This window comes from Mastacembelus armatus, chromosome 11 (genome assembly GCF_900324485.2).
Source record: "Mastacembelus armatus chromosome 11, fMasArm1.2, whole genome shotgun sequence".
Lineage (NCBI taxonomy): Eukaryota > Metazoa > Chordata > Actinopteri > Synbranchiformes > Mastacembelidae > Mastacembelus > Mastacembelus armatus.
Genome location: NC_046643.1, coordinates 9,764,443 through 9,791,620, shown reverse-complemented (window position 1 = coordinate 9,791,620; position 27,178 = coordinate 9,764,443). Strand labels below are relative to the sequence as shown.

Genomic DNA, 27,178 nt, shown 5'->3' with positions numbered 1-27,178 from the left:
CTCTTCTCAGTGAGAAACTGATATGGAAAAGGCATTTAGAAATGTAAAAAAAAAAAAGTGTGTCTCATAAAAGTCCTGATGAATACATATGGAATTACATTACAGTGTACTGTATAGAATTGTTTGATATATATCTCCAATAAAGGAACCCCCTGTGGTTTGCATAGCATCTGTTGTATTCTCACAACAGGTACAATCACATACAGTATGTGCACACCAACACATATACACGTTACGGGAGTAGTCATACTCTAGACATAACTGAATGGACAGTTCTGTTCAGATGCTCCAATGAAGTCACTGACCCTTGACGAACTACTGGCCAGTGTACACTATCAGTATCTTAAAAGCTGGGGTCATTTATAATCACAGCTCCAAGAGGCACGTAGACACACACACACACACACACACACACTTCTACATGCCATCCGCGCCGTAGGTTTAAAGTGGCCCTGAACTCCAATTATGAAACTGTCTCTCTTGTCTCTCCAGTCAGTGAGTCCAGCCAGCTAGTACAGTGCTGATTGCTGAATGGATTCTTTGTGTAGCCCACTACACAAATGAATTACTGCCCAGTAATGACATAATGGTTTCACACACTCCTGTGGATTTACACTGGAGCACTTGCCCAAAATGTAGAGTCATTTGAAAAGATGACTGCACACTTGCTTATAAGCTGTCTGGGAGCCTGCTCCATGTGTTGGTTTACAAAGTGTTTACCATGTGTTTTAAGGCTAAAATTACATTATCATTACAGGGTTGCTTTTAAAATCAAATGATAAATATTAGCATGTGCAAATTAGTAGAATATGTCATGTCCCCTACAGCCCACTATAGTTAGGGATTATCCAAATAAATATTATGCAAGAAATTTATTGCTTCTGATCTTTGAGACTAATCATTATTTATGATCACAAAATGCAGTGGAATGAAAAGAATTTTAGTAGAGGTTGTTGTAATCATATTATACCTAAGGTGGCTTATGGGATAATGAAGGCAATATTGCATTATCTGTTGCAGGTCTGCGAGTGTGTATTCATATGTCTGTCTCTTTACTATATGTGTTTTCGTAGCACCCAGTGTACTGTGTGAACGTGGTCGGCACCCAGAATGCCAACAACCTGATCACTGTGTCTACAGATGGCAGGATGTGCTCCTGGAGTCTGGACATGCTCTCCCAGCCGCAGGTACACAACACACTTAGCGCTCATCACACAGTCAACACAACCTGGCAACCTTTCTTAAAAAAAAAAAAAAGTCTTTGATGACAAACATTTTATGACTCAGTACTAGATGAAACATGGAGAGTCCTAGTGACCACGCCCCTGTAGTGGGCCTTGTACGAATATCTGTGCTTGAATGTGTGTATGGACACATGTTGAGGCTTATATGTATGTGTGTGTAGGAGACCATGGAACTGGTGTATAATAAATCCAAACCAGTGGCGGTGACAGGTATGGCTTTCCCCACGGGAGACGTTAACAACTACGTGGTGGGGAGTGAGGAAGGCACTGTGTACACTGCATCTAGACATGGCAGGTTAGTGGACACACACACACACACACACACACACAGGCATTTAAAGATCATAGTAGTAAGTTTTCCTGGACCACAATGTTGACTTGTACATGCATTAGACTTATATGTGCAATTATTTAAGGAATGTTGAGGTTTGAAAATGTTATTTAAAAAGTGAAGTTAAGATTTCAGTATATTTTGCCAAATTACCTTTTTAAATTACTGGAAAAAGATGAAATTACATCCCATCTTACTGGGAGAATATTCTACTTCTTCGAAGGGAAAATAATTTAAATTTGTCTTATATTCTTATATTTTTCTATTTTGATTTTATTTGAGCTCTAATGTAAGCAAATAGCATTCGCATTCTCAGTGACATGCAGATATTTGGCCTTAAAACACTGCAGGGCTGAATATTGAAGTTATGAATGTTATACTTGTGTCTTCCCTCTCCAGTAAGGCAGGTATCTGTGAGATGTTTGAGGGCCACCAGGGGCCGGTGACAGGCATCAGCTGTCACAGCGCTGTGGGAGCCGTCGATTTTTCCCATCTCTTCATCACGTCCTCCTTTGATTGGACAGTCAAACTCTGGAGCACCAAGGTATGTGTGTTTGCTAGAGAGGGAGAGGATGTGTGGGGGGTTGATTGTGGACTCTGATAGGCTGCAGAGAGAGAAATGTGTGTGAAAGAGAGCTGAGAGTGAGCTGAGTACTGTAGGTGGGCGACTTCAGAAAATCAGTCTTCCTGTTACTCTTACTACTTGTCTGTCTGTGTATGTGTGTGTGGGTAATAATCTTTGTATGGGTAATAATCTGATTGAACTCTGTTACTAGGTACATCCATAATGTGTGGATGTGTAGTGAAACAATGTCTATTTTGCCAAAATGGTGTAAATGTTCTTCTCATATCATTAGATGAAATTCACAATACTGTACAATGCAAGGTGTACTTATGGTTTTGGAACACTGATTATTCATTATATTTACACAGCTTCAGCTGCAATGCATGTTATCTAACAAACAAAAATAGTTTGTGTTGCGTTTGGTGCATTTCCAGTTGTGCGTGTGAACATCTCTGTGTTCACGTCCCTGCAACCTACAAATGCCCTGACAGGACAGTGCCGGCTGCTGCCTGCAAGTGTACTCAGACACACTCTGAAGGTGAACACTCCTCGTCTCTATGGTTTTGAGTGACCTCGTCCACTCAGGGTGCTTTTCTCCTTTCAACTTGATGTGATGACTTCCATTTAGCAGCATTTTAGTGGCAGTAAAAAGCAAACAGGCACAGTTTCTGTCAGAGTCAGTGGGGGAGAATAGAAAATTTGTTAATACAGGGACACTTTTGGTGGTGAGACACAAAGGGGTCAGGTCAGGTAAATAGCTGGAGTAGAAAAAAGGCTTGTGTTAATAAAGTGAATAATAGAAACTAGGAAGGAAAGATTGAAAGAGAATAGTGGAAGTAGAAGAGAAAGGGGCTGGGAGGCATTACAAAAAAAAAAAATAAAAAATCATGCTTATAATAATAAATTGTGATGCTAATGTTGAAGCACAGCAAGATTAACATGGGCAAGATGTCAAACAACCAAAAATGTAACAGACCTGTTCAACATGAGGCAAATATACAGTATAATACATAGAGCATGGCAGCTTTATGCAGGATCCAGTTAAAGGTTTCGTACTTGGCTGTGACAGTAAAGGCAGTAAAGGTGAATGTAAAGAGTAAAGAGTCCTGTGATATTAAAAGATTTCTGTGAATTTTAATCAGAACAGTGTTATTTTTCGAGATTTGGGAATTCCCTTCTTTGAAAGACACCACAGGAATGTGTGTCTGTCATAAGCTATATTTGTGTGTGGGTAAGCAGAATACCTGTGTGTGTATGTGTGTAAACATGCACACACACCACACATGCCTCATATCCACCTTAAGCAAGCTGCCTTTGCTTACCTAAAACCCCCTCGAGGTTTGCCTTCAACCCTCCAATCACAATCATCACAGGTTGTTGTAACACATACACACACTCGCAATGAATTCTTTTCGCATTCACACAAATGTTTGCCTCTGCAGTTCAAAACGGCGGCCATACTGAAGTTTGCTGATGTTTTTACACTCAGTGGTGCAAATCTTGTGGTTAGTGAAAATATTTTGAGTCGGCCAGAGTGTGAAGTCGTCACCACAGCTGGGAGTGGGTTTGTGATTGTGCATAACTTGAACCGTCTTGCTCTCTTGACCCCAAAACCAGCGTCTGCTAAGTGATTGGATAGAGCATAATAATTCCACTTTTGCTCCCTTAAGAAGTTAATTAAAGGCCTGCATCACTGTCAGGTCAGGTGATGGTTAATGAGTGTTGATAGTATTTCAGATGAGTGTCTGTAGACGCATTTGGAAGAGCGAAAATGAGATTCTATCAAGGGATTCGTCCTGGTGTGCTCTTACAGCACTGCTTGTGGAACGTTTCATAACAGTTTATAATTTGAGGGCAGCTCAGTCCCCTCATGTTTGTGATACAGAGGATGCCAAGATGGGGCCAGTGAAATTACTCAACTCTGATGCAGAAATGAGGCCATTTGGGCCCTTGTGCAAGGCTGAGTGATGAGGTTTTCTGTTAGACTTGCAGCCTCTGTACAATTTTTCATTTTGAGATTTTTGAGTGTTTACTGCTATACTACTGCAAAGCAGTTTATGAGTGGTGCTAGTTCAGTGGGATTGTCTTAGCTTGACTGTGACTTTGAACAGTCTTAGCATCTGCATCTTAAAAATTAAAAGCTTAACTAAATTGCATAGATCCATTCATCCTTTTACCTACTTACTGTGTTCAGAGACATGGAAAGGGAACCAAAACTTAAAGTATGTCAGTACACTGGCATTGCACTGTGACATCAATTATGAGTATCCAGGGTTTTAATGATGGTTTTTCCAGTTCAAGCTCACAAGCTCCCCAGGTTCAGCACAGGAAAGATAATGACACGCAGTTGCTTCACGTGCGGCGCCGACGGGATTAAGCCTAATTTTAAGATTCATTTTACGACTTGCTGCTGCAGACTATTTATCCAAATCACCTTTTTTTTTTAAGATAGGCAAATTATGGACAGACACAGTAAAATTGTAGTTTACATTGTCCATGTCTGTGTAATACATGGATGACTTTATGCATCTCTTGTCATTACCTAAATTATGTATTACTTTGAGTCATGGAAGAATACTGTGAAGGAAAGAATAAAGAAAGTAAGTTTGCTTGAACCTGCAGCAGCAAAATCAATCCATCCTTCCATCATGTACCACCTATCCTGGTACATCCAGGGTCACCGTGTGGCTGGAGCCAATCCCAGCATCAGCTGGGAGAGAGGCGGTGTACACCCTGGAACGATCACCAGACTATACCAGGGCTGACGCATGGAGAAAAACATACCCTCACACCTACAGGCAATGTAGAGTCACTAGTTAACATAACCCCAACCTGTATTTGTTTAGACTGTGGGAGGAAGCCAGAGTATCTGGAGAAAACAGACACAGGCAGAACATGCAAACTCCACACAGGTTAAAACAGGATTGCAAAAAAGAGTCAAGTCGAACCACGACAGACTAAAACAAGGAGACAGCGAGCATAAATAGAATTAGCTTAGCTGATCGAATGCTGAAAATGTGAGATGAAGAAAAATGACCCCTGCCGTCACCTCGCCGGCCTTAAAACTGGTTCAATCGAGGTTTGAAATTGGCTTGGCTGTGTTTGTATTTTAGCGTGTGTGAGCATGTACGGCTATGTGTCTGCAGGTCCCACAGCCCTTCACCACAACAAGTGCGAGAGTAAATTTGATGGTAAAAAAAATGAGAGAGACTACATTCTTTCATTTGCCCTTCCAGCCAACCTGTCTCCTCTCTTCCACCCCTCCTCTCTACCTGTCAGGAATGTAAGCCTCTGGAATCCTAACAGCCGGTCTCATAGATTAGGATACACACACAGGCACTCATATTTGTATTAAGCTCTATTCCCATTAGCTTCTTGGGGGGTGTGGGGTATGATAATTTATCTGCAGGTTCGGCTACTTTCTAACTATTACAGTTTTTTTTTTTTACCTACAGTGTGAATATTAGTAAGACGACCTACAGTAGATTATTATAAAGACATTATATTTGCGACCCTGGTCGCTGAATTTGAAGAGCAGATTTCTGGTTTAGTTTTTATATTGTTTACATGTGTTCAGAAATACACTTATTTGATTTATTCTCCATCTTTAACTACTGCACCAGCAGTAGCCTTTAGCCAGCTCAAGGTCAAAGTTCAACAAATTAGAACTCTCTCTCTCTGTAGTTCAGCTGTGCCTAGTGCGACGCACACACCACAAAAGGACCAACGCCAACAACAACAAATACACCACATACACAATGCGACTGCTACCATTTTAAAGACATCTGGTCTTCATAACAAATTCAGAAGTAGAACTACAGAAATAAAGTACAAACACATAGGCCAATAACTTGGGCTGGTGATGTATAATTTGGTCAACATGTAACAAAAAACTCAAATAGAGATGCCAAATATTATTTTTCCACCTGCACACTGACAAGTTTATTTTAGTTTATTTATTTTCAGCTCTATGACATGCACTTTTTTAACTCTCAAATATTTATATCAGCATATATTGGTATAGGTCATAGCTAATACTATCTGTCAGGCAACCACCCTCCCGAATTTCCAGAGCCCCTTCCTTCCGCTCCAACCATTGTCCACCCCTCCTTTTCCTTCCATTTCCCATCTCTTCCCATCTCTTGCAGACAGCTGTTGTGTTGAGGTTACAGTACACCTTGTGGAGGGGCCCTCCCTTTCATCTCTGCCAGAGGTTTTATGGCGCTGTGTGAATGTGCTAGGCTTTTTAATTAGGCTCTGCAACCAGACAGGCCCCAAGGCGGAGGCAGCGCCACTCTGTCTGAAGCTCACTCACTCCCTCTCGCCATTCCTTCCCTCTCTCTCTTTCTTTTCTTTCTAGTGTGTCATCTACTGTAATCCCGAACTCTCTCTTTCTTTACATGTTTTTTCACACCCTCTCAGTCATGCAAACTTATATAGATATCCTTTTTTTTTCCTCTTTTTCAGCACAACAAGCCTCTGTACTCCTTTGAGGACAACGCTGACTATGTCTATGATGTCATGTGGTCACCCGTGCACCCTGCTATGTTTGCTGCTGTGGATGGCATGGGCCGCTTAGACCTGTGGAACCTTAACAACGATACTGAGGTGTGTGTGTGACATGTGAATATAGGTCATTATGGGTGTATTTTTCTGTGTGTCATCTCTTTGTATGTTGATGTGCGTATGTGTTTGGTGTCCTCTGGGCTTTTGCTGAGCCTCAGCCCTGAACCACACAACCAAACACCCAAGCCTTTTCCCTCTCATCAATCCCCACCAACCCCTCCACATCCCTCCCTACACACACACATACGCACACGCACACACATACACACACACACGATGCAAGATTCCCGTGCGGGCGTTTCCCACAGCCTTCGCTTTAAATCAAACAGGGTGACATCCCCTCATCCCAACTTCCACCAAGCCATCCTCCTAACATTCCTGTAACTTCTATCTAATGTTCAGGCAACCTCAGGACCCCACAAGCCAGTCCCACCTCCTTCCCGCAATCTGTCCTGTTAGTAAAGTACACAGATGTGCAGGAGACCACAAGCAGAGAGCCCCAGCCCTCAGTCCACAGTCCCATGCTAGAAACAAACGAGAAAGTTCAGGCTGGAGATTGAGATTCTGCAGTGGGGGCAAGATTTATTTTATGACGATACACATCATGGATGGTCCTTTGCAGTGCAGTTTTTTGGAAATTCACTTTTTGCTGAGCATTAGATGAAGATGATTGTTGCTGGGAATGGGACATCAACTAGCATGGCTCTGTTCAGTGCTAAAAAGAATCTGCCTATCAGCACCTCTGAAGCTCACTAATGAACTTGTTAAATCTTTTCAAATCTGTGCAAACTCTGAAGTGTAAAAACAAGAAGTCACCTCAAATGGCCACGTAACCCCCGAAAAACCACAACCTGTCATTTATACGCTTTGGTTTTTGTAGAGATTAAACAAGATATAACATGCTAATAAGTGAGCTTTAGAAGTGCTGTTAGGTGCATTTACTTGCCTTTCAAAAGAGCCAGGTCATTCCTTTAAGGTAGATTCAAGCATTATAGTGAAAATATAGCTTCAACTGAGTCTGAAGACCATACTTTTCTGGCACTCTGATAGGGGAGTGGGAACCAAACCTTTGATCACCCAGGTAAAAGTAGGGATAAAAGGATTTGCCATTCTACTTCGTTCGCGGTTTCCATGGAGACAACACCCACTGGCCTTCAAACTTAATGCAAGTCTGCATCTCTCCAAATGCTCTTATCCTTCTTATGTTCTTGTAGCCCCTTCGTACCGTACACATCAAATTCATATCTCATCACACAGGATTTCATGGATGCAATCACTTCCATTGTCTCATCTAATCTCCCTCTTTTCTGCTTATTTTTACCCCAACACACTCAATCACTGAGGCCATCACTAGTGCTGGGTGTTCCCTCTGCACAGATGACGAGTTTCCCATGGTTTGCTCAACAGCGGCCTTTTTACTGACAGAGGAAGAGTTCATTATTGACAGCCTAACCCTGCTAACAATGTGCTTTATGAGAAACATTTGCTCACACACACATACAAACAGATGTACCCATCATACATACACACACACACACACACACATACAGAGTCAGGTCTAATAGCAACAGACTTCCATTGTTGCCATCACATTAAAAACACACAGTCATAACGACATTAACGGAGCAGTGCAGCACGCCTGGTTCTCATTTCCACCAAACATACAGCCAATTTAAAGCGCTCAGCACAGATCCTCTCGGGCGGAGCGGTGGACGCTAGCAGGCTAATGGCAGTCAGCCTGTGGTTAGCGCTGCTTTAAATATGCACAAGCTCAGTGTGTGAGACGACATGATGCCAGGGCCTCTGTCTCCACTGGTGACATTTGTCAGACTCGCCTGCCACATTTCAGAAAGAGTTTATGGAAACGCTGCAGATGGCTTCAGGTTTTTAAAGGTGCAACACAAGCACAACTGTTTACTACTGTTTAAGACTGTTAGTTCACCCACAGCAGTAACAAACATCAACACAGTTATTATATAGTAAACAGCCTTGTGTGTGTCCACATTCGAATGAGAAGTTGTAAATTTGACAGCTATGTTCGTCAAACTTCCAGAGTGCTCGCATAAAGTTGCCCTTTTTATCTAGTAAATTTGTTTTGTAAATTAGACGGCAATGATATATTTCTCCCATTTTCCAATAAACAAACATTTAGAAGAAAAGCTCGAACGGCAATTAGGTCATTAAATAAAATGAAATAGGGACTGGAGTTGTGCAGTATTTCAGTTCATTTTGTTTAGAAATATAAGCTATTCAATGTTCAGGAAACTGGTGGGAATTCTTTTTGAATGCAACTAACTTGTGAACGCTCTTACTTTTGACACGCTGCAATTATCGTAAATATAAGATAAAATGTCAGACTTACTGAAACAGCTGCTACAAACATGAAACAACTACAGCTGTAGCAGTCGTTGCCTGCAGGTGGCAGGCTCAATTCTCATATGGAAGTAATGGAGAATTTTTTTTTTTTTTTTTTTTTTCCAAGGTTTGTGTACAACCGTTTATAATATTTTCATTTAATTTCACTGTAAAAGCTTGTAAATTGTGCAATGTGCTGAAGATTAGGAAAGCAAAGACAGACAAAACTGGCTTGAAATCTATAAGCCACTGAATATCCTGAAAATCTTATTGTGAAATTTGTGGTATTGAAATATTTCACTATGAAATTGATCCATCTGATTTAATGTGTTTGACATGCTTTCAGTATATTCAATTTCTTAATGTCAGGGTTTTATGTTTAAGTAACTCGATATAGGCAGGCAAAGCATTTAATAACATTCTATTATTAGTTGCCTAAAGTCGATTAAAAAAAATAAAGTCAGATTGGTGTGAATTAGACAGCAAAAATCAAAATGAAAAGTTCAAACTTGAACATTCGACTGTTGGAGACAAACAACTAAGCCTCCAAGAATCAGTCAGGGTCTGGATCAGTTACATTATTTGAGAAGATGAGTTATCACATTTTCTTTTTGTTTTATTTTATGACCCTGCATTTTTCCTTTTAATTGGCATATAAAAAAAAAAACGTTCTGGAAATTGTACAGGAATTCAGCTATAGTAAAATATTAATAAAGTTCAGCATTAAGTAGTAATTAAATGTAGCTATTAATCAGATGTTTATAAAATTTCTGGTCAGACAGGAATCAGACTGAGTAGGTTTATTAATCTTATAAACATCTGTTTTCAAGAGAACATGAACATACAATTCCTAGTAATACGATGTCATTGTATATATGGATATATTTCAACTATTCTTCTTTAATTGTCCACCAGGTGCCAACTGCTAGTGTGACCATTGAGGGAGCATCAGCCGTGAACAGGGTCCGCTGGTCTTCAGGAGGGAAGGAGGTGGCTGTGGGCGACTCGGAGGGCCGAGTCTGGATCTACGATACTGGAGAGGTACAGATAATAATCATGCACTTTTAGAAAGAGATGACTCAGCATGATACATTTACTGTAAAAGTAAATCTTTTGTGATGCCCTGAAATAAGAGTAGAGTGGGTGTTTTTTTCAGGTAGTGGCTAATGATTACAGAATAATTTTACCTGCTGTTGCACTCAAGTGTATCTCATATATGATTAATATTTTGGCAGCCTGGCTGCCTCTGGTGAGAAAGATGTGGTTGGACTGACTTTGAATGCTGTGATGTATATGGAGCCGGTGGTTGTCCTGGGTGTCATTTTCAAAGAATTAGGATTTAATTACATCCTGAGCACCAAAGCGTGAGTGAACTACTGATGTTTCATGTAGCAAGTCCAGTAACTTCAGTCTCTCAGCTTACTGTACTGCAGTACTGTAGTAACGCCTCCGTCTCTCCTGATTCTACTAAAATGAGCTGTGGTGGCAGAAACTGCAAATAGAGAAATGATTTAATTTTAAGTTAATCATGATTTTAAAAATATATATGTGCTTTTGCTTATACTGGCAGTTTTTATGAGTATATGCTGTGTTGTAGTGTTTCATTTATAGTTAGTCCACTGACTTTGTTTGATGAGTAGAAATAAGTACTTTTTTTTTTTTTTTTGCAGTAAAACCCCCACATGTGTACCACAAGCGACCGTTTTAGGTCTTTCAGTCCTGTATGTTTACGCAACTGTCAGCAGTGCCATGGATGTATGTGTTTGATTTTTTTTCCTCCTCTTACTTATCCCTGTTAAACGGCCTTCACATGACTTTGTCACCACCACAAAGCGGCCAACCGCCCTGCCTGTGCCTGTATGTTCTTATGTTTGGAGGGCTCTGGTTAGGATCCCCTCGTTAGCCTCGCTGTTCGGCTAAATTTAGCATCTTTTTGTTGTGTGGTAAGTTGGCAAGAGGCTGGTGGCCTCCATGCTGGGTTGATGGGAATAAAGAATCAACAGTAAAAGGGAGTGGGGTTGAAAGGTTTTATGACTCCAAAGCTTTGTGTGTGTGTGGCGATGGGGGGTATTTACGTTGCTGGAAACTCCTCATATACAGTAATTGAAGCTAGGAACAGTACATGAAAAAACCAGAGAAGTGCTGTCCATAGCGATGACCTAATTATTTGTAGGTCATTGTTTTGATTAGTCCCTGTGAAATTGTTTCAGACCAGTTTCTTTTTATAGCCTGACAATTGTGTTTCTTCAACATTAGACTCGCAGTCCGTTAAAGAGCTGCTAAGGCTGAAGTCACTCTGGTGCTACACAGATGATGTTCAGGCAGAGCCCCCTGCTGTCGCCCGCCCAGCTCTGTGGGGGGTTGGGGGTTCCAAAATGGCTGCCTCCCTCCTCCTGGTTCCTGTTTAATTACAGCCCAGTCATGCAAAGTGGTTGCAGACAGCTTGGGTGGCAACTGCGGCTTCTGTCCCACTCACTCTGATCCCTACAGTGTACAACTGTAGCTTGACGCTTAGAGAGCAGAGTGTTCGCTTTGACATCCCATATTAGCCCCATGGTCAGTGCAGTTCATCTGAGGTTCTAGCCATGACAGAGCTGTGGTTCTCAGGATGGCAGTGCTGGTCTTACGGGGAGTTGAATAGTTTGATCCGGATTGAAATTTATCAACAAGTATTTGATGGAGTGCCATGAAGTTTAATAGAAACATTTTTGCTCCTCTCTGGGTGAACTGTAATTACTGTTGATCTGCTGTTTTCACCCAGCAACACAGTCAGGTCAAAAGTCCTTTAATACTTCAATCTTTACTAATCTAACTGAATACTTGCAAAATGGCCATCCCATCAGCTTTAGCTGAACTTTGTGTTTAGTGCTAATAAGCAAATCCTAGCATTACAAAACTCTGATGGTAATTATCCCTGCTTCATGCTGGCATGTTAGTTGTCAATTGTTAGCATTTAGTCTGTTGTGCCCAGGGCGGTGTGGTGGTTAGAACTGTTGCAGGTTCTGGGTTTGACTCCCACTCAAACATGAGTTCTTTGTGGTTCTTTCTGTGTGGACTTTCTCCGCACTTTCTCCCACAGTCCAAACATATGGAATTTGGAGTTATGCTTATTGGTTGCTCTAAATTTCCCATAGGTGTGAATGTGAGTGTTTGTCTCTCTCTCTCTGTGTGTCAGTCCTGTGATAGATGGGCAATCTGTCCAGGGTGTACCCTGCTTCAATGTCAGCTGGAATTGGCTCCAGCTCACCACAGCCTTGGGTCGGATTAAGTACATAGAAGATGGGTGGATGGACCATTGTGCCCAGGACATGGATACAGAGAGCTGAACATGTCCCCACAATGACATGACCATGGCCTCTCTCAGTAGATATCAATCAGGAAATCTGCCCTGTGTTAAAACAACAGAACAAATTTGTGAATGTGGAGGCTTGTCAGATGCCAAACAGTGCACAGTGGTTTAAAAGACTATGAGAGAGGTTTTATAGCCCTAGAATATGAATAAGAATAAGTGGCAAGAATCATCTTTTGTCATGTAAAAATACACTGTTAAAGTTGCTTTTAGTGCTTCGGTCAGTCACCTCTGCCACTATCAAAGAAATAGTCAATTAAAAGTAAATGCTGTAAAAAGTAAATAATGTTTAACCAGAGGTGAGTTCTGTTACAGAGCAAACATCCAGGTGTGGTACCATACAAACAGTACAGATGTGTGCCTAATGGCTGGTACTTGTGTTTCTGTGATGTTTCTTCCAGCTGTCAGTGGCCCATACTGATGACTGGGCACGCTTCGCCCGTACCCTGATGGAGATTCGTGCTAACCGGGCCGACGGTGAGGAGGAGGGGCCTATGGAGCTGGCTTCATAGAACTGGACTAAACACGAGGTCTTGTGTGCTTTTATTGGTGTCACTGTAGCATGTGCTTCACTTCACTTTTATTTCTCCACCTTTATGCAAGTGTACGTGTGTGCTCCGAGCAAGGCTTTTACTGTGTTTTTGCATTTGCTCTCCTGTAAATGCAAATAGTCCATTACTGGGAAAACTGTTGATGTCTACTGATTTGTCCACCTTTATGTATTTGTTTGTTTTGTTGTAAATGTATTGCTTGCATTTTGTGAGCCTACAGTGTATACAAAGTGGCAGTCTTACAGCCTTATTAAGACGTGTACTGTAACAATGCTTTGCACTACTGTAAAAACCAAGCAGGGTCCATAGACTAGTCACGTATTGTTTACAAAGTGTCATGTTTATTTTATGTTGTGCTTCTTTTCTCTGTATTACACCTGCATGCAACACATTCCTGACATATCCCAGATGCTAAAGTTAATAGGGTGACGTTTTCAAACACAGGGCTTTGTGGCTATCAGTGTTTCAGGGTGTCTGAAACTGAATCAAATATGGTTTTGCCACTTCGTCTTTTGTTCTGAACAAGAGCTACAACTGTATATTCTTTAACTATTAAAAGAGGTATATTGTACTGCTGAGTGCTCGCTGTTAAACCTGCTATGTTTATCATTAAAAGCATAGCTGATGAACTGAATGTCTTCCTCTGTTCTTTTAAATAGTAGGAATGAAAGCTTCAGCATACATTTCATTTACTCATATAGCTTTCTCCTTATTCTCAGGACACGTTACTGCCATACACAGAGTAAGGCACAATCATTACACACAATAGGCAACTCCTACATTCTCTGTACTGTACGAACTGACACACTACAGAACTGCAGTAGGCGCCAGACGCTCTTTGCGATCTTTACACATCTGCATGCATTTAGACCTGACAACAAACATCTCACAGCTGTAAACACTGTGTGCAGTTAGCACTGTCTTTACATTCAAGGACTTTTTGGTCATAATCCTTGAGATGCATTTGAATAGGCACACTACTGAAGGAGCACCTCATGACCAAAATAGCAATATTGATATGAAAACATGTCTCTAGTGCCACATTTATGATCAGCTAGTCCTTCTTTGGCCAACTTTATGATCATATGAGGAATTTGTTCTTGATTAGAAAGTGGCAAAAGGAAGAAAAAAAGATATGTATTACATACTCTAAAACAATTAAGGTGTATTTAAAGATAGACTAGCCCTTCTACTGCCTAAATGAACTGTTTTCAAATATATTACAAATCTACATGATCAAAACAAATACTACAGGGGTCCTACAAGAATTTTTTTTCAAGTATCCAATGCAGGTGTGCTGATTAAGTTATTATGACTGTGTTTAAATAAATAAGTACTTAAAAATACAAAAAATAATGACTTCTGTCTTTTAGTGATTGTATACATGAAAAACATTCAGACCTTCTATTTCACTTACCCTTCGACCCGTGAATGACAAACTGAGTGGCTCAGGGAGTGTTTGCAGGGGCTGCTGCCGCTGTCGCCGCCATGGAGCGTGGGAAATGGAGTCCATACTTGCTCTCGATGCCAGCGAACGTGGCCACAGCCAACCTGAAGCCTCCAATGTGGTCAGGATTGGGCGCCGTCAGGCTGATCTGAGACTTGGGGGTGGGCTCCAAGCCAGTCGGCTTTCTGTATTGTGGAGAGAGGGATAAAGGGAGAGGGAGGAGGAAGCCAGAGGCACAGTGCGAGTGGAATAAAGGGAAAAAAACAAGAGAAAGGTGAGGAATTGTGGACTGAAAAGGAAAACTTAAACAGCATTAACACAGTGCCAAATGTTGTTTTAACCAAATGGCTGAGAATGGTAGCATGAACAAGTGGAGGTTTTCTCATTTTCATTATTATATCTTAATATTGTCAAACACTGATCACTGCAGCATTAACATATTACAAAAACATGGAAAGAAACAGTTTGTTCTTTATAGCTGAACTAAATCAAATCCCTCACTGATTTCACACTGAGCTCTGTTGGAAGAAACACAGATGAACTCGCTCCAAAGGACACTGAATATTCCCTGGATCTGCAGTTGATTTTCTTTCTCTGTGAGCTTGTGAGAAAGAGGGAGTTACATGTAAAAGTGATGAGACATCAAGCAGACACATGCATGTGCAGCACAGTCTCAGCTGTCCATTAAAAGAAGCATTTTCTTTGTTATTCTGAAAGGTTCATCATCTCTGTTCCCCCGGGACCTTTTTAACTTCAGAGAACTAGTGAATTATTCCTGTGACTGACATATTTTTAGGGTGAAAATGAACTTGTATCAGCCCTAGAAGTGGGGGGGGAGTACAAGTACAAGTCAAATGGGTGTCATCTGCCCTGACCATGGTGCGGTAAAGCTCTCGAGTTTGAGAAAATTGTCACATCTAGAGCTTTGAGTGAGGGCTTCAGCCAGTCGGCTAATGTGCACGGAAATTATTTTTGGTCTTGTGGCATTTCTTTTTCTCCTGCAGAGGAGGGAGGACACGCACCAAGAGTAGCTACTGCATGTTGAAATTACGGGGTGACCAAGCTGTAGCATTCTGTCTCCATAAAAAATTGGCAAAAAGAAATATCTTTGTGGTTTATAGTCTTTTACTTAGAGATGAGGGGAATTCAGTGTCGAGTTTGGTAACATTAACAAGTGGCTTTTTGGAAAGTTAGAAAGAGGAAATGTGTCTTACTGGCCTCCGCAGTCGATGTAGAACCAGCGCCGCAGGAGTTCGTACGTCATCAGGGTCACTCTGAAAAGAGGTGAGGATAGAAACACTCGAGCTGTGAGAATGGGTACGTTACTCAAATTCATACAGACACTGATCTGTCTTTACAGGTGGCAGCGCAAAACAAAGTCAAAGGCAAAATTTGAAATAAATTGATTATTTCTTGAATCTATATCAATCAAGAAAATAAATTACGATTAGGTTGTTCCTTTGTTGTTTTTAAAACTCACACAAAAGCAAATATACATATATAAAACACACTTCTGTATACTTTAAAATAACATTTTTATGTGAATGTTTTAAAATAAAGTGGGAACCTAATAGCAGCGAAGAATAAATGTACAGGCCTGAAGCTTTTTCTCATCTGCCAGATTTGAACCCAAATAACTGGTTAATTGAAATGTTGACTGAGCAAACAGCCAAGTCAGTCTATGGGCAACATATATATTCACAAAATCAATTGTTTGTAATCTTTCTAACCAAAGGATTGCTCAGGCCCTAGGTGGAAAAGGACAATACTAAAGAAAATGGAAGAAATGTTCTGTATCATTCAGACAGCTGAACAAACCTGTTTTTCTTCTTCCATATGCTGCCCAGTGGACCATATGTCATTTTAAAAAGGCAATGTACATGGCAATATCATTCATGCCGAACAACACCATATTCACTTTCCAAGCTCTTGTTTCATTTGTACCTTTACTACAAAGGCTACTGTTCTGACTTTCCTTAGATTAAAGTTTAATCCTAGTCTCTTTCTAGGAGAGCAATTGTAAATGAAAACAAACAGAAGAAATATGTATTTCACCTTAAACCATCAAGATGGTTTAAGAAGAAGAAGTCTAATTTTGTCATAATAACTAAAAATAACTCAGCTGATAGTTTTAACATTTTATCCAGGGATTTTAGTAGAAAATTCAATTTGTAACTGTACAAATGTGAGTGGTAAAAACAGAACTCAGTGTGAAGTCGTACTTATTGTTAGATGTTTGACCTCATGACTATAGCTCCAGCTTCCTTCCAGAAAGCAAGGGGGCCCTGTTCTCTGAGGATCTTTCCAGAAGCAGTCCACAAGGCCACTGTAGGTGGTCTGACCGGCACGTGCCGCCACCTGTAGCCTGGTCTTGATCACGTCTGCCAGGGTCACCAGACAATCCACTGACACGCCTGGAGGGAAGAATGCAAGAGCTGTTTAGTGCTATTTTTTATAGTTCGTGTTTGATTCTAAATAGAGTACAAATTTCAAATCAGCACCCAACAAATGAGGTGATTTGTAGAAAGCTGTCATCAGCGATCAACTGAAATCTTGCATATCATAGTAACTGCATCTTATCGAGTGGTTTTAGCGTTCTTTGTTCCCTCTTTTAAAACACATCATCTTTCAGACCATCTTGAGGAAAGTCTGCCACATACATACACTATACACAAGTAGGGGCCAGTTCCTATCACTTCACCATCAAACAATCCATACCACCAACGAGGCCATTATTTAATCTCTACCTTTTTTCTTCCTTTCCTCTCTCTCCCACTTTTCTTACAGCTATTTGAAAGGGGCCAGACAATGGACGGTAATGAGAGCAATGCACACTGTGCCCCGTGTGCCGCTGAAAGTGACTGGCTGACTGAAGGGAGTGACTGCAAAGCCTCCACTCCAGCCACTTCAGCCATGAATGGGCTCAATCATTGATGGCTTGGTCATTACCATCAACTGCCCTCTTGACGATTTACTCTGACTTCTTGGTTTTTGTAACGGCCAAACGAGCTATTCAGCAAGCCTGATCAACTCAGCATTAGGTAGCAGACTGGCACCTGGCTGAGACTGACCACCTGCACTGAACTGAGGAGTGGAGAGGAGGAGAGGAGAGGAGAGAGGAGAGGAAGAGAGAAAAGGAAGACAAGAGGAGAGGAGAGGAGAGGAGAGGAAGAGAGAAAAGGAAAAGAGGAGAGGAGAGGAGACAAGGAATATGGGAGAGGAAGAGAGGAGAGGAGAGAGGAGAGGAAGACAGGAAAGGAGAGGAGAGGAAGAGAGAAAAGGAAGACAAGAGGAGAGGGGAGGAGAGGAGAGGAGAGGAGGAGAGGAGAGGAGAGGAGAGGAGAGGAGGCGAGGAGAGGAGGAGGAGAGGAGGAGGAGAGGAGAGGAGGAGAGGAAGAGAGAGAGAAAAGGAAAAGAGGAGAGGAGAGGAGAGGAGAGAGGGAGAGGGAGAAGAGAGAGAAGGAATATGGAGAGGAGAGGAAGAGAGGAGAGGAAGACAGGAGAGGGAGGAGGAGGCGAGGAGAGGAAGACAGGAGAGGAGGAGGGAGAGGAGAGGAGAGGCGAGGAGAGGAGAGAGGGAGAGAGAGAAAAGGAAGAAAGGAGAGGAGGGAGAGGAGAGGAGAGGAGAGGAGAGGGAGAGGAGAGGAGGAGGAAAAGGGAGAGGAGAGGAGAGGAGAGGAGAGGAGAGGAGAGGAGAGGAGAGGAGAGGAGAGGAAAGGAAGAGAGGAAGACAGGAGAGAGGAAAGGAGAGGAGAGATGTAAAAGTCATGGTCCTAAAATAAAAATGTAAACCTTTTTTAAGTGTATAAGCAGTATATTCTTAAATATTCCTTTATAGTTATTAATATGAATACTGTGAGTACTGTTCTTGGATAATATCTACAGTATATCACAAACTGAATCCCCTTTGGAGAATGAACACAAGCAACAGATGGTTTCTATACAGAGCAAGATAGCAAAACAACATTTGAGAATCATGATAATATTATGTCCAAAAAATAATATGACATATAATATGACGACTGGCTTGGAGCCCATGCTACCAATCTATATATAATACTTTTAATAATAAAATATGAATAACATAATGTGAAAAATGTCATCACAGCATCCCAGAGGTCAAGGTGTCTTCAAACATTTTGCTGAACTTCAAATGTGTAAAGCTGGCATGTGGATTTTTTTGTCACCAAAGAAAAATTCTCTAAGAATATTACAAATATTTTCTGGGGATCATTAACATTCAAGACAAATTTCTTTGTCATCTGGCCAGTAGTCATATTGTGAAACATGAATATTCCAGAGACCACACAGCTTTTCAAGCCAAAAACTCCCCCCGTAACTCCCTCTCACATAAAGAGCTAATGTATCCATGGGCAAAACTTCTTCACAGACCAGAGTAATGTCTAGCTAAATAATGCAGTACAAACTGTGTGTGTAATTCAATTTCCTGAACTGACTGTAAAACACTAATTGCCAGAATGCTGCAACCGCTGATAAATATAAGTGAAAAAGGGACGATAAATGTGTCGAAGTAATGAAGAAAACAAAGAAATCATGAGGCCTGTTTCAGCTGGGAGTCTGTGGGCCAGGGCTGCCAGTCTTCTGGTGAGAAACCACAGTAAAAATGGAGGAGGGAGGCAGGATTTATGATTTTTCCATGTTGTGCTGTGCCTCAGCGTCAAAAAGAGTGCTAGTGACACGTCTCTTAAGGATTCAAAACAAACATCTAAGTATGCAAAGTCTTTCATACACGTGGTGTAAAGGCTTTTAACTTGGCAGTGGAGAGTTGGGGTGCAATTAGTGTGTTCTTCAGGATGAATCTAATATTAAAACTCTGTTTTGGACTGATCATATTTTCATGTAAGACTAATAGTTGCTAAGTGAACAGTGGCTGTTTTGTTCCTTCTGCTCACTGCTATGGCCACAGTGTATACAGACAAGGCTGTATGCATTCTTGCAGTGCGAACACAAGTATGCACGAGCATGTTTGTGCACTTACTCACATAAATGTGTGTGTGCATATACAATATATTAGGATTGGAAAGACTCCCTGCTGGCCTGGTTGGCAGGCATGTGAGGCAGCTTCCCTGCAGCTGAGTTCCAAAACCCCAGTCCCCAATCACTGAGCAGTGCTCTAATTAGCAGCTACCGCCGTGGAGCCTGCGGTCAGAGGCTGCCTGGCTTCCAAACTCTGAGCTCTGCTACTGTTAGTGGCCTGTGGAGATCTGAGGCCAGAGCAGAGTGAGACCTGCTCTTACACGTGGTTCAGACCTGGACCTGGCCAAAGGTTTTATTTCACAAACTTCAAGGCTCTGCAAAATGCATCAGGGAATGAAGCTGACTTTTCTGGCTCACAAGGGATGGTCAGATATTTCACAAAATATTACAGGTACAACCTACAGGGCTACTGTTTAAACAAATAAACAGCAGAGAATAGTAGTGTGAAATGATTACAGCTGGCATCAGGAGGTAGATTAAAACATTTAGTATACTGTTGCAATTTACTGAAAGAAAGCTCCTCTTAAGAAATTTGGATCAGGGATCATTTGGACCAATTCAAAACTATACCATTCAAATAGGCGCATCCTCGTGTATTGTTGGACTCAAAGATCACAAAGTCTCACAAGAGGCTTGATCTGAAAATGTAACACTACTGTCAGAATCCAACAAATCCAAAATTACTGTGCAATTCATGCTGCTCAGATGGTATGTTTAGGGCCAGCTGGTACCTGTGAGACGCCAACTACAAAATGATAGTTACTTTTAGTCTAGATAGTGCCACATGAAATACACAGCCTATTCAGATAATAAACCAAGAGACATATAAATAGATGCAATTTCCAATTTCCCTGCTTCCATTTCTTCTTATTCTTGTGTACATATACAGTGTATGATCGCTACTTTGAAAAACATAAATGCTATTGATTTTAATAGTTTTTCAATACAGCTGTGGGTACTTCCCTGTCCCTTGTGTGATACGGACAGGAAAGTAAGAGTGGAACTATTTTACCTGCTGGAGCTCCATCAAACAGCGTCTTGGCTGGCCCTATCCTTCCATCCTCCTCAGTGAGGTGAGCCTTAGTGTGTGCGTAGCATGAAAAAGGGGGTGTCCTGCAGAAAACAGGCCTTGGAGCCCAGGAGGAAGACAGTCAGAGAGAAAAATATATTTTCAGTCATAATATTGGGTTAAAAATTAAACTTCCAGAAAGAGAAAACAAAGACAAAGATAAACAAAAAGCGAAGCAGAGAGTGATGTGGCTCAGGGGATTCAGACCTTGACTTCTGGTTCGAGTCTCTGAAGATGGATTGTGTTTTTTTAAGCCACAATATAAAACATCAACTGTCTGTTCACAAACCAGATATTCAAGCGTCCACTGATGTTACCGCCAGAAAAACTACTTCCAACAGACTCATGAAACTGTTAATGCAGAGTCTCTCCATATGTAAACAATCTGTGTCCTCAGCAGCAGGTGAAGGAGGCAGCGCCAAAAGCAAAGCTGACAGAAAAAAAAAAATGAGTGGGAAAAGCAGAGAAAGACAGACTGGCTGACAAAGATGGCTCCTTGTCTGCCATTGTAAACAACAGTATATCATCAAGCCTATTGAGTTTCCTGCTGTATTTCAAGCTTGTTGGCCCACTGCCACCTTCTTGATACAGCAACTACAGTCTAAAGAAGGCGTTTAAAGAGCTGGGCAGGGTCTCCCTGTTTTGGACAGGCTTAATTTAACTCCTATGGGATAATCCCACAGTTCCTCTGCACACACACACACACACACACACGCACACACGCACACACGCACACACGCACACACGCACACACGCACACACACACACACACAGAAAGGACTGGCAGATACCTGGGCTGTCTGTCTCTCTCTCTCTTTACTCTCTGGCACTTCTTGTCTACCTGTCACTCCAGCCAGCTGCTGAAAGCTGGGAGATCCTATCGAGGCAGGACAGACGAGCAGCGTCGCAGGGACTGGGACTAGAAGCCTTAATATAAGGGTGATGCTGTTGGGTTGAGCAATGCACTGGCAGAGCAGTAGCTTAGTAAGAGCACGTGTATAGAATCCAAGATGAAATGCAGTGCAGTTTATCTTAGCAAGAAAAAGCAAATACCTCTGATGTACTTCAGTACACAATGACTTCATATATGTGAAATATCATCTGGGTCCATATTGCTACAATGACAACTTTCCTCCAGTGATGAATGGTGGCGCTAGAGTGTTAGCCACCCTACCAACAAGTAGCTCTACCAGCAGAGGGTGAGCGTCAGGATAATTACCCTGACAAAGGCAGCTCTGTGCCTGGGTGCAGCCCCTCCGGAGCCAGCCCGTCTGGGGCTTGCAGGCTGGAGCTCGTCTCCTCCCCACCTCCCCTCCACCACCAACCCTGCTACCGCTTTCTCAATACACTTTGTCTCCTCTCTATGCATAAACCAGGAGATGAATGCAAAAGTGTGTGATGAGCATGCACGCATTTACACACACTCACCTGGGTAACATTCCCACGGACAGTAGCTGTACGGACACACACACACGCGCGCGCACACACACACACACAGACTCCAGCATAGTCATATCACAACCGCACGCACGCACGCACGCACGCACACAGGAACAGGTAGACAGGTAGACAGAGACAAGAGGAGGCTCCACATGCATTTACAGCCTTGTTAATAGAACCAAAAGCTTTACTTGGAAGCTGTCTGTGCTGACAGGTGGTCATGTCAGTGGACTGGGACAAACTTGAGAAACACAGTACAGTACACACTCAGCAGTCTGTCATAATTTATGTCCTGCCTAAGGAAGCCCAGAGCTTCGTTAAAACATGTTTACAACTTGGAATTTGACAACACAAGTGCCATCATCCTACTTAAGTAAAATGAGGTAAATTAATAAAACCACAGGTACGACACTGACATTTTCACAGTTGATTGTGTTTACAGTCGAAACAGAATCTCTCCTGCCAAGCTCCATTAGGACTTATTCATGTAATGACACCAGACATGCTCTGTTTCACCCCGAGGGCTACTGTCCATGTCTAGGCAGTTCAACTGCTAATGTTAGTGGCAGCCTCAGCCCATTCATAGATTACCATAGCTCTAACTGCTACGCACAGATTAATGTTAGGAATCATAATATTTGCTGGTAAATATAAAAATAATTCTATAAAACACAGAAATGCAACAATATGTTTAGTGCTTAATAGTGTACTCCTTCAGTGTGTTGGTGCATATTATCACAACCTGAATGTTCAAAGAGTGCACTGTAATTTTTAGCCCTGTGCCATTGAAAAATACCAATTATGGCAATTAAGGTTAAATACAGCTTTTTGCATAAATTGTGCCTTTTCTTGTTCTTGAACAGAAGACCACATGGAATTGTCGATTTAAATGACAGATGATGTGGGGTAAGGTAATATGTATAATTGTACAATCACTAACGGAAAAATCACATATGATTTAGTCACAACAGTGATGAGAAATAATATACTGTTGTGAAATTGTGAGGCTGATCAAAACACAACTGAATGAATAATGGACATCTGGCACTGATTTGCCAATTAATTTAACCTGAATTTAGCAATACATAAAGTATGGCTTTTATTTCCTTCCAATTGTGCACCTTTAAAGAGAATTTAAAAATAGTATAGTCCCCAAAGAGAGTTGTGTGTGCTATCTAAACAGTCTGTCATTGAAGTAGCCAATGTCCAGTATCTTCTTATTAATATGTTGTAGTGAACTGGCTTTTAACTGCTTATCATAAACACTGTGGTGCCCAACCATGCCATTATACGGCTTCGTACCTAAACCAAATCTCCTATACGTGAACATTTAGTGCACAGTTGCATTGGGTGTGATGACCTGTAGATGCACCTCTGACCCCAAACATTTTTCCCACCTTGTAAAGCCCCAAGAAGCCTTGGTCCTGGGAGCCACCAGCCTGAAGGAAAGACAAAAAGAAAACAAAAGAATGAGAACAGAGAGAAAAAATAAATTGCATTGTAGTGTATTTGCTGCCCAAGTTAACACCCAGTTTCACTGTTTAATGTTGTCTGTGTTTAATGATTTATTTTGTGTGTTCATTGCAACACACAAAAACCATTATGATTCTGTTAGGGCAGAAAATGTTTCTGTTATCTTACTTGTACCTAACTGGGGCAAGTGATGTAACCTAACTATAGTGCCTCATCAGCAACCAGCTGCAAAACAAACATGGAGAGGAGGAGAGTACTGGGAAATCCAGCTGATGCAGGCAAATGTGTCAGCTGTTTGTCTTCATCACACATAGCCTGCAGGGGCTTTCTGACTTCTCTCTTTCTCTCTAACAGCTCACTTCACACCGTTCTCCAACCCTGTACTTGTGAGGGGAGGGCAACAATACTGCAGCATGTTCAAACTGGTTGCTTCACCTTCCAGCTTGTCAGGGCTTTTAAGTATAAGATGTAGCTTTTGTGGTAGAGTTGTGGCAAGACAAACGGTCAGATGTGTCTAGTCAGGGCATTTCCAGAATGTTTCTGGATGGCGAGAAATGTTTACTCCATTTGGAGATTTTTATTTGGGAAGTAGTTGATTTTTTTCTTCTTTTTCCTTCATTGTTTGTCTCACTTTCTTCATCTAAATGTCTTTTAAGGATCGACTCTTTCCGTTTCTTTCTTTGAACTCCTTTATAACGACTGCCATTATATTCTCCGATATTGTCTCCTTCTCCCTACTGTTGCCAGTGGTTACTGTAGCTACACGCAAAAGGGCAGCACATCGCAATTAGACAGCAATCGGTTGCCATGGCACCACTTCTGTCTTAAATAGGCCTTGTCTGTTTGTTGTTGTTTCTCTCATTTTCTCTCCCCTCCTCCATTGGTTTCGTTATGAATGATGGATTGTGCTTGTTGCGTCTTGCCTTAGAGGAAAGCATCACGATCCAATCTGCAACATGAGCACTTCTTTCGCAAAACATCCCTCAGTTTTAAGTGTTACCATATTTTGCTTAAGAAGGGGAACAGGGAGGGACAGAGATCATAATCGTTTCATCGAAGGTGTGTTTTTAAATAACACAGAGCGCTGTCGGCTGCAGCTTCCATTCCAGTCCCAACGAGAGGCTGTGAAGAGCAGAAGAGCTGCTGTTCCAAAGCTGCTACATCTCACTGCTAACTCTTTATGACTTGTTTTATGGAAATAACCTTGCTGATTACATGCTGGCTAATACCACGAGCATCAAGAGATTATTGGCTCCAGCTCCTACCGGTATTGGCTGCCTCGCTTGGATTCTAAGGAGGCTGGAGATGGAGGAGATGGAGATATTGTTTATTCAGGGAAAGTAAACAACAACATTGTTCAGAGAGATGAGCTGACAATTAGACCTGACAACATGAGATAAAAGGAATGACAGTGCTGAGGTTTTTCTGCACTTCCCCATCCCATATTCCTTCTCAAATATGCTAAATAACTCTAGAAAAACCCAACGTGAGAGCATCAAAGCCACAAAGGAAGAATAGAATAAGAATCAGATAAATAAACAGGGGGCGCTTATGAAAGAGGGACAGATAGGGAGACAGAAACAGAAAGAAGAACAGTCAAAACAAGAAAAGTGAAGGAAAGTTGAGCTTGAGGCTGAGAGGTTTAGAGTGGTGATCATGGAGTGACAGTGTCGGCATGCTCTCTGATGGCTCCCAGGTAATTACAAGGCAAGGTGATCCTGGGAAGCCTGGGGCATGTTACGCATGCATCACAGCTCTCGGCCACATGTATGCATGTGGGTTTGCACGTTTGAGGACACCCTCCCCAATTGAAGGTCATACAAGAAATTAGCACCGGCTAAACACATTACCCGCCACGCATAAATAACTATCACACACACTTTCAATTTACACTTAACTGCCTTTATTCTACATGTTCAGGTATGAGTGTGCGTGTGTTAGATTGACTGATAATGTTTTCATAATTCACGTCAGGCCTAAAAAAGAAACCAATTATGAAGGCTTATAATTCAACCATGCAAACTGTGATACATTTACAATGAAAATGAACAAAGTATTAGTGTGTTTCAACTCGGAGTCCTACCCCCAGGCCTCCTCAGCAATGACCCAGTAAGTATTTTGTGTAACTTAAGTATTAAAATGCAGGCCAGTAACTGCCAGATAAGCATCCAGCCAGTTCAGTCAATGGAGCATGCCATTCTTACCAAATAATCATTAGAAACTGGCAACCTGCAAGGAAGCTAAATGGTGCTGAGCCACGGGTTTAGACAGGGGAAAGAGGAGGGGGTAAGAGGAGGAGGTGGAGGTGGTAAGGAGAGGAACACATTTAGGGGCAGAAAAGAGAAAGAAGAAGCAAAAACATAGTGGGGCATAAGAAGAGCAAAAAAAAAAACAGACAATATGAAAGGAAAAAAATATGAGGCAAAACATGCACACTAGAGTAAATAAAGAAGTCACACTGAGTTATGTTGCATTTTCTACTCTAAAAACGAACATACCATTAGTAGTCCCCTGTTCTCTCCATCTTCCTCTTTTTCTTTCTTTTCCTTTATAGACTGTGGATCTGAGTCTGACACTGTGGTCCAAACCAACACTTTCACAGCTACCAAATGATATAAACAGATTTCATGTGCTGTGGCTGGAGCCTCACTAAAACAGGGTTCAGGAGGGTTCGACTTCTATGAGTGTGTGTGTAAGATAAAGTGGAAGGCAGAGTGCAGTGCCAGCACTAACACCGGAGCCCCAGCCAGGATGAAAGGAGCTGTCACGGCGGCTCACGGAGGAAAAGAGGAAAAATCCATCCATCTACACTCCTCTCCACTGCATTTATCATCTGCCTCTGTTATGGTTCTGCTTCTGAATCCATATGGGTTGTATAAAAAAGGCAACCACTACTTTTCACACCCAGAGTGGTGCAGAATTTTTTTTTTTTTTTTTGCTTTACTGGTAGTGGTGTGTGTGTTTTTTTTAGTAAAAAAATAAAATCACTATTCAAAATGTAAGTTACAGTAAATGTACCATGGTAAAACTATTAAAAATATTCCCAGAACAAATAAGGTCAATTAAATGTGCCTGAGTGGAGCTAAACCCATAATGACTTGTGTATCCTGAAATACTTTGCTTTAGTGATCAGTATCAAAAGAGGGTTGAGTGAAAGACTTTCTTTCATTGCTCAGGCTAAGGTTGCTGGGCTTGGATGAAGTACGAGCATGTGTGTGTGTGTGTGTGTGTGTGTGTGTGTGTATGCATTTGGAGTACATTGTGACAGCTCAGTGATCAAAACCCTGCGATGGGAAGAGAGCAGGTATCAGACTAGTGGAGGAGATGGGGGTCTCAGGTAGCAACTGCTGTCAATCTCCGTCTCCTCCTTGTAAGTGTGTGCGGGTGAACGGACCTGCGTGCTCTTCTGTTTGCTATACATGCACACACTCCTGCGAGCACAGTCCGTTTGCTCTTTCATGTGTGATCTCTGCACGTTCCATCAACAAACTGCAACTTCTGGCCTCAAAACAGGTCCATGTCTGTGTGCTCAACTGTCCGAGGGGCGGCACTCAGAAAACACAGGTAAACATAGTTAAGAGATGTATGCTGCCTTAGTACTGCACATGCTGTCTGTGTACTACACGGCATCTTTTTTTTTTTTTTTTTTCCCCACAGTGCACTTTGAAGAGTGCCTCCATGTTTGGACTTCTATTGGAAAATGGATGAACACTGAAAATGTAATGTTGACACTGTTGAAAATATGCTGAAGATCTCCTAACCCTAACCATATTTACACTGTTAGACACCA

General features: G+C 41.7%; 2 protein-coding genes across 8 annotated transcripts in view; one reads left to right on the top strand and one right to left on the bottom strand.

Annotated features, from left to right (window-relative positions):
- Positions 1 to 13,780, top strand: part of dync1i1a (dynein cytoplasmic 1 intermediate chain 1a) — a 51,265-nt gene extending 37,485 nt beyond the window's left edge. For all 7 annotated transcript variants that reach the window (XM_026299644.1, XM_026299640.1, XM_026299642.1 and 4 more), the window contains 6 exons: positions 1,074 to 1,187; positions 1,406 to 1,539; positions 1,975 to 2,119; positions 6,608 to 6,748; positions 9,977 to 10,102; positions 12,812 to 13,780. In XM_026299644.1, coding sequence (XP_026155429.1) covers positions 1,074 to 1,187; positions 1,406 to 1,539; positions 1,975 to 2,119; positions 6,608 to 6,748; positions 9,977 to 10,102; positions 12,812 to 12,922 — 771 coding nt within the window. In that variant the 3' untranslated portion in view covers positions 12,923 to 13,780. The remainder of the gene's footprint in view (positions 1 to 1,073; positions 1,188 to 1,405; positions 1,540 to 1,974; positions 2,120 to 6,607; positions 6,749 to 9,976; positions 10,103 to 12,811) is intronic.
- Positions 12,316 to 27,178, bottom strand: part of slc25a13 (solute carrier family 25 member 13) — a 44,308-nt gene continuing 29,445 nt past the window's right edge. The window contains 8 exon segments of the mRNA XM_026300238.1: positions 12,316 to 12,449; positions 14,379 to 14,593; positions 15,623 to 15,715; positions 16,665 to 16,711; positions 16,713 to 16,822; positions 20,419 to 20,510; positions 20,512 to 20,534; positions 23,313 to 23,354. Coding sequence (XP_026156023.1) covers positions 14,410 to 14,593; positions 15,623 to 15,715; positions 16,665 to 16,711; positions 16,713 to 16,822; positions 20,419 to 20,510; positions 20,512 to 20,534; positions 23,313 to 23,354 — 591 coding nt within the window. The 3' untranslated portion in view covers positions 12,316 to 12,449; positions 14,379 to 14,409.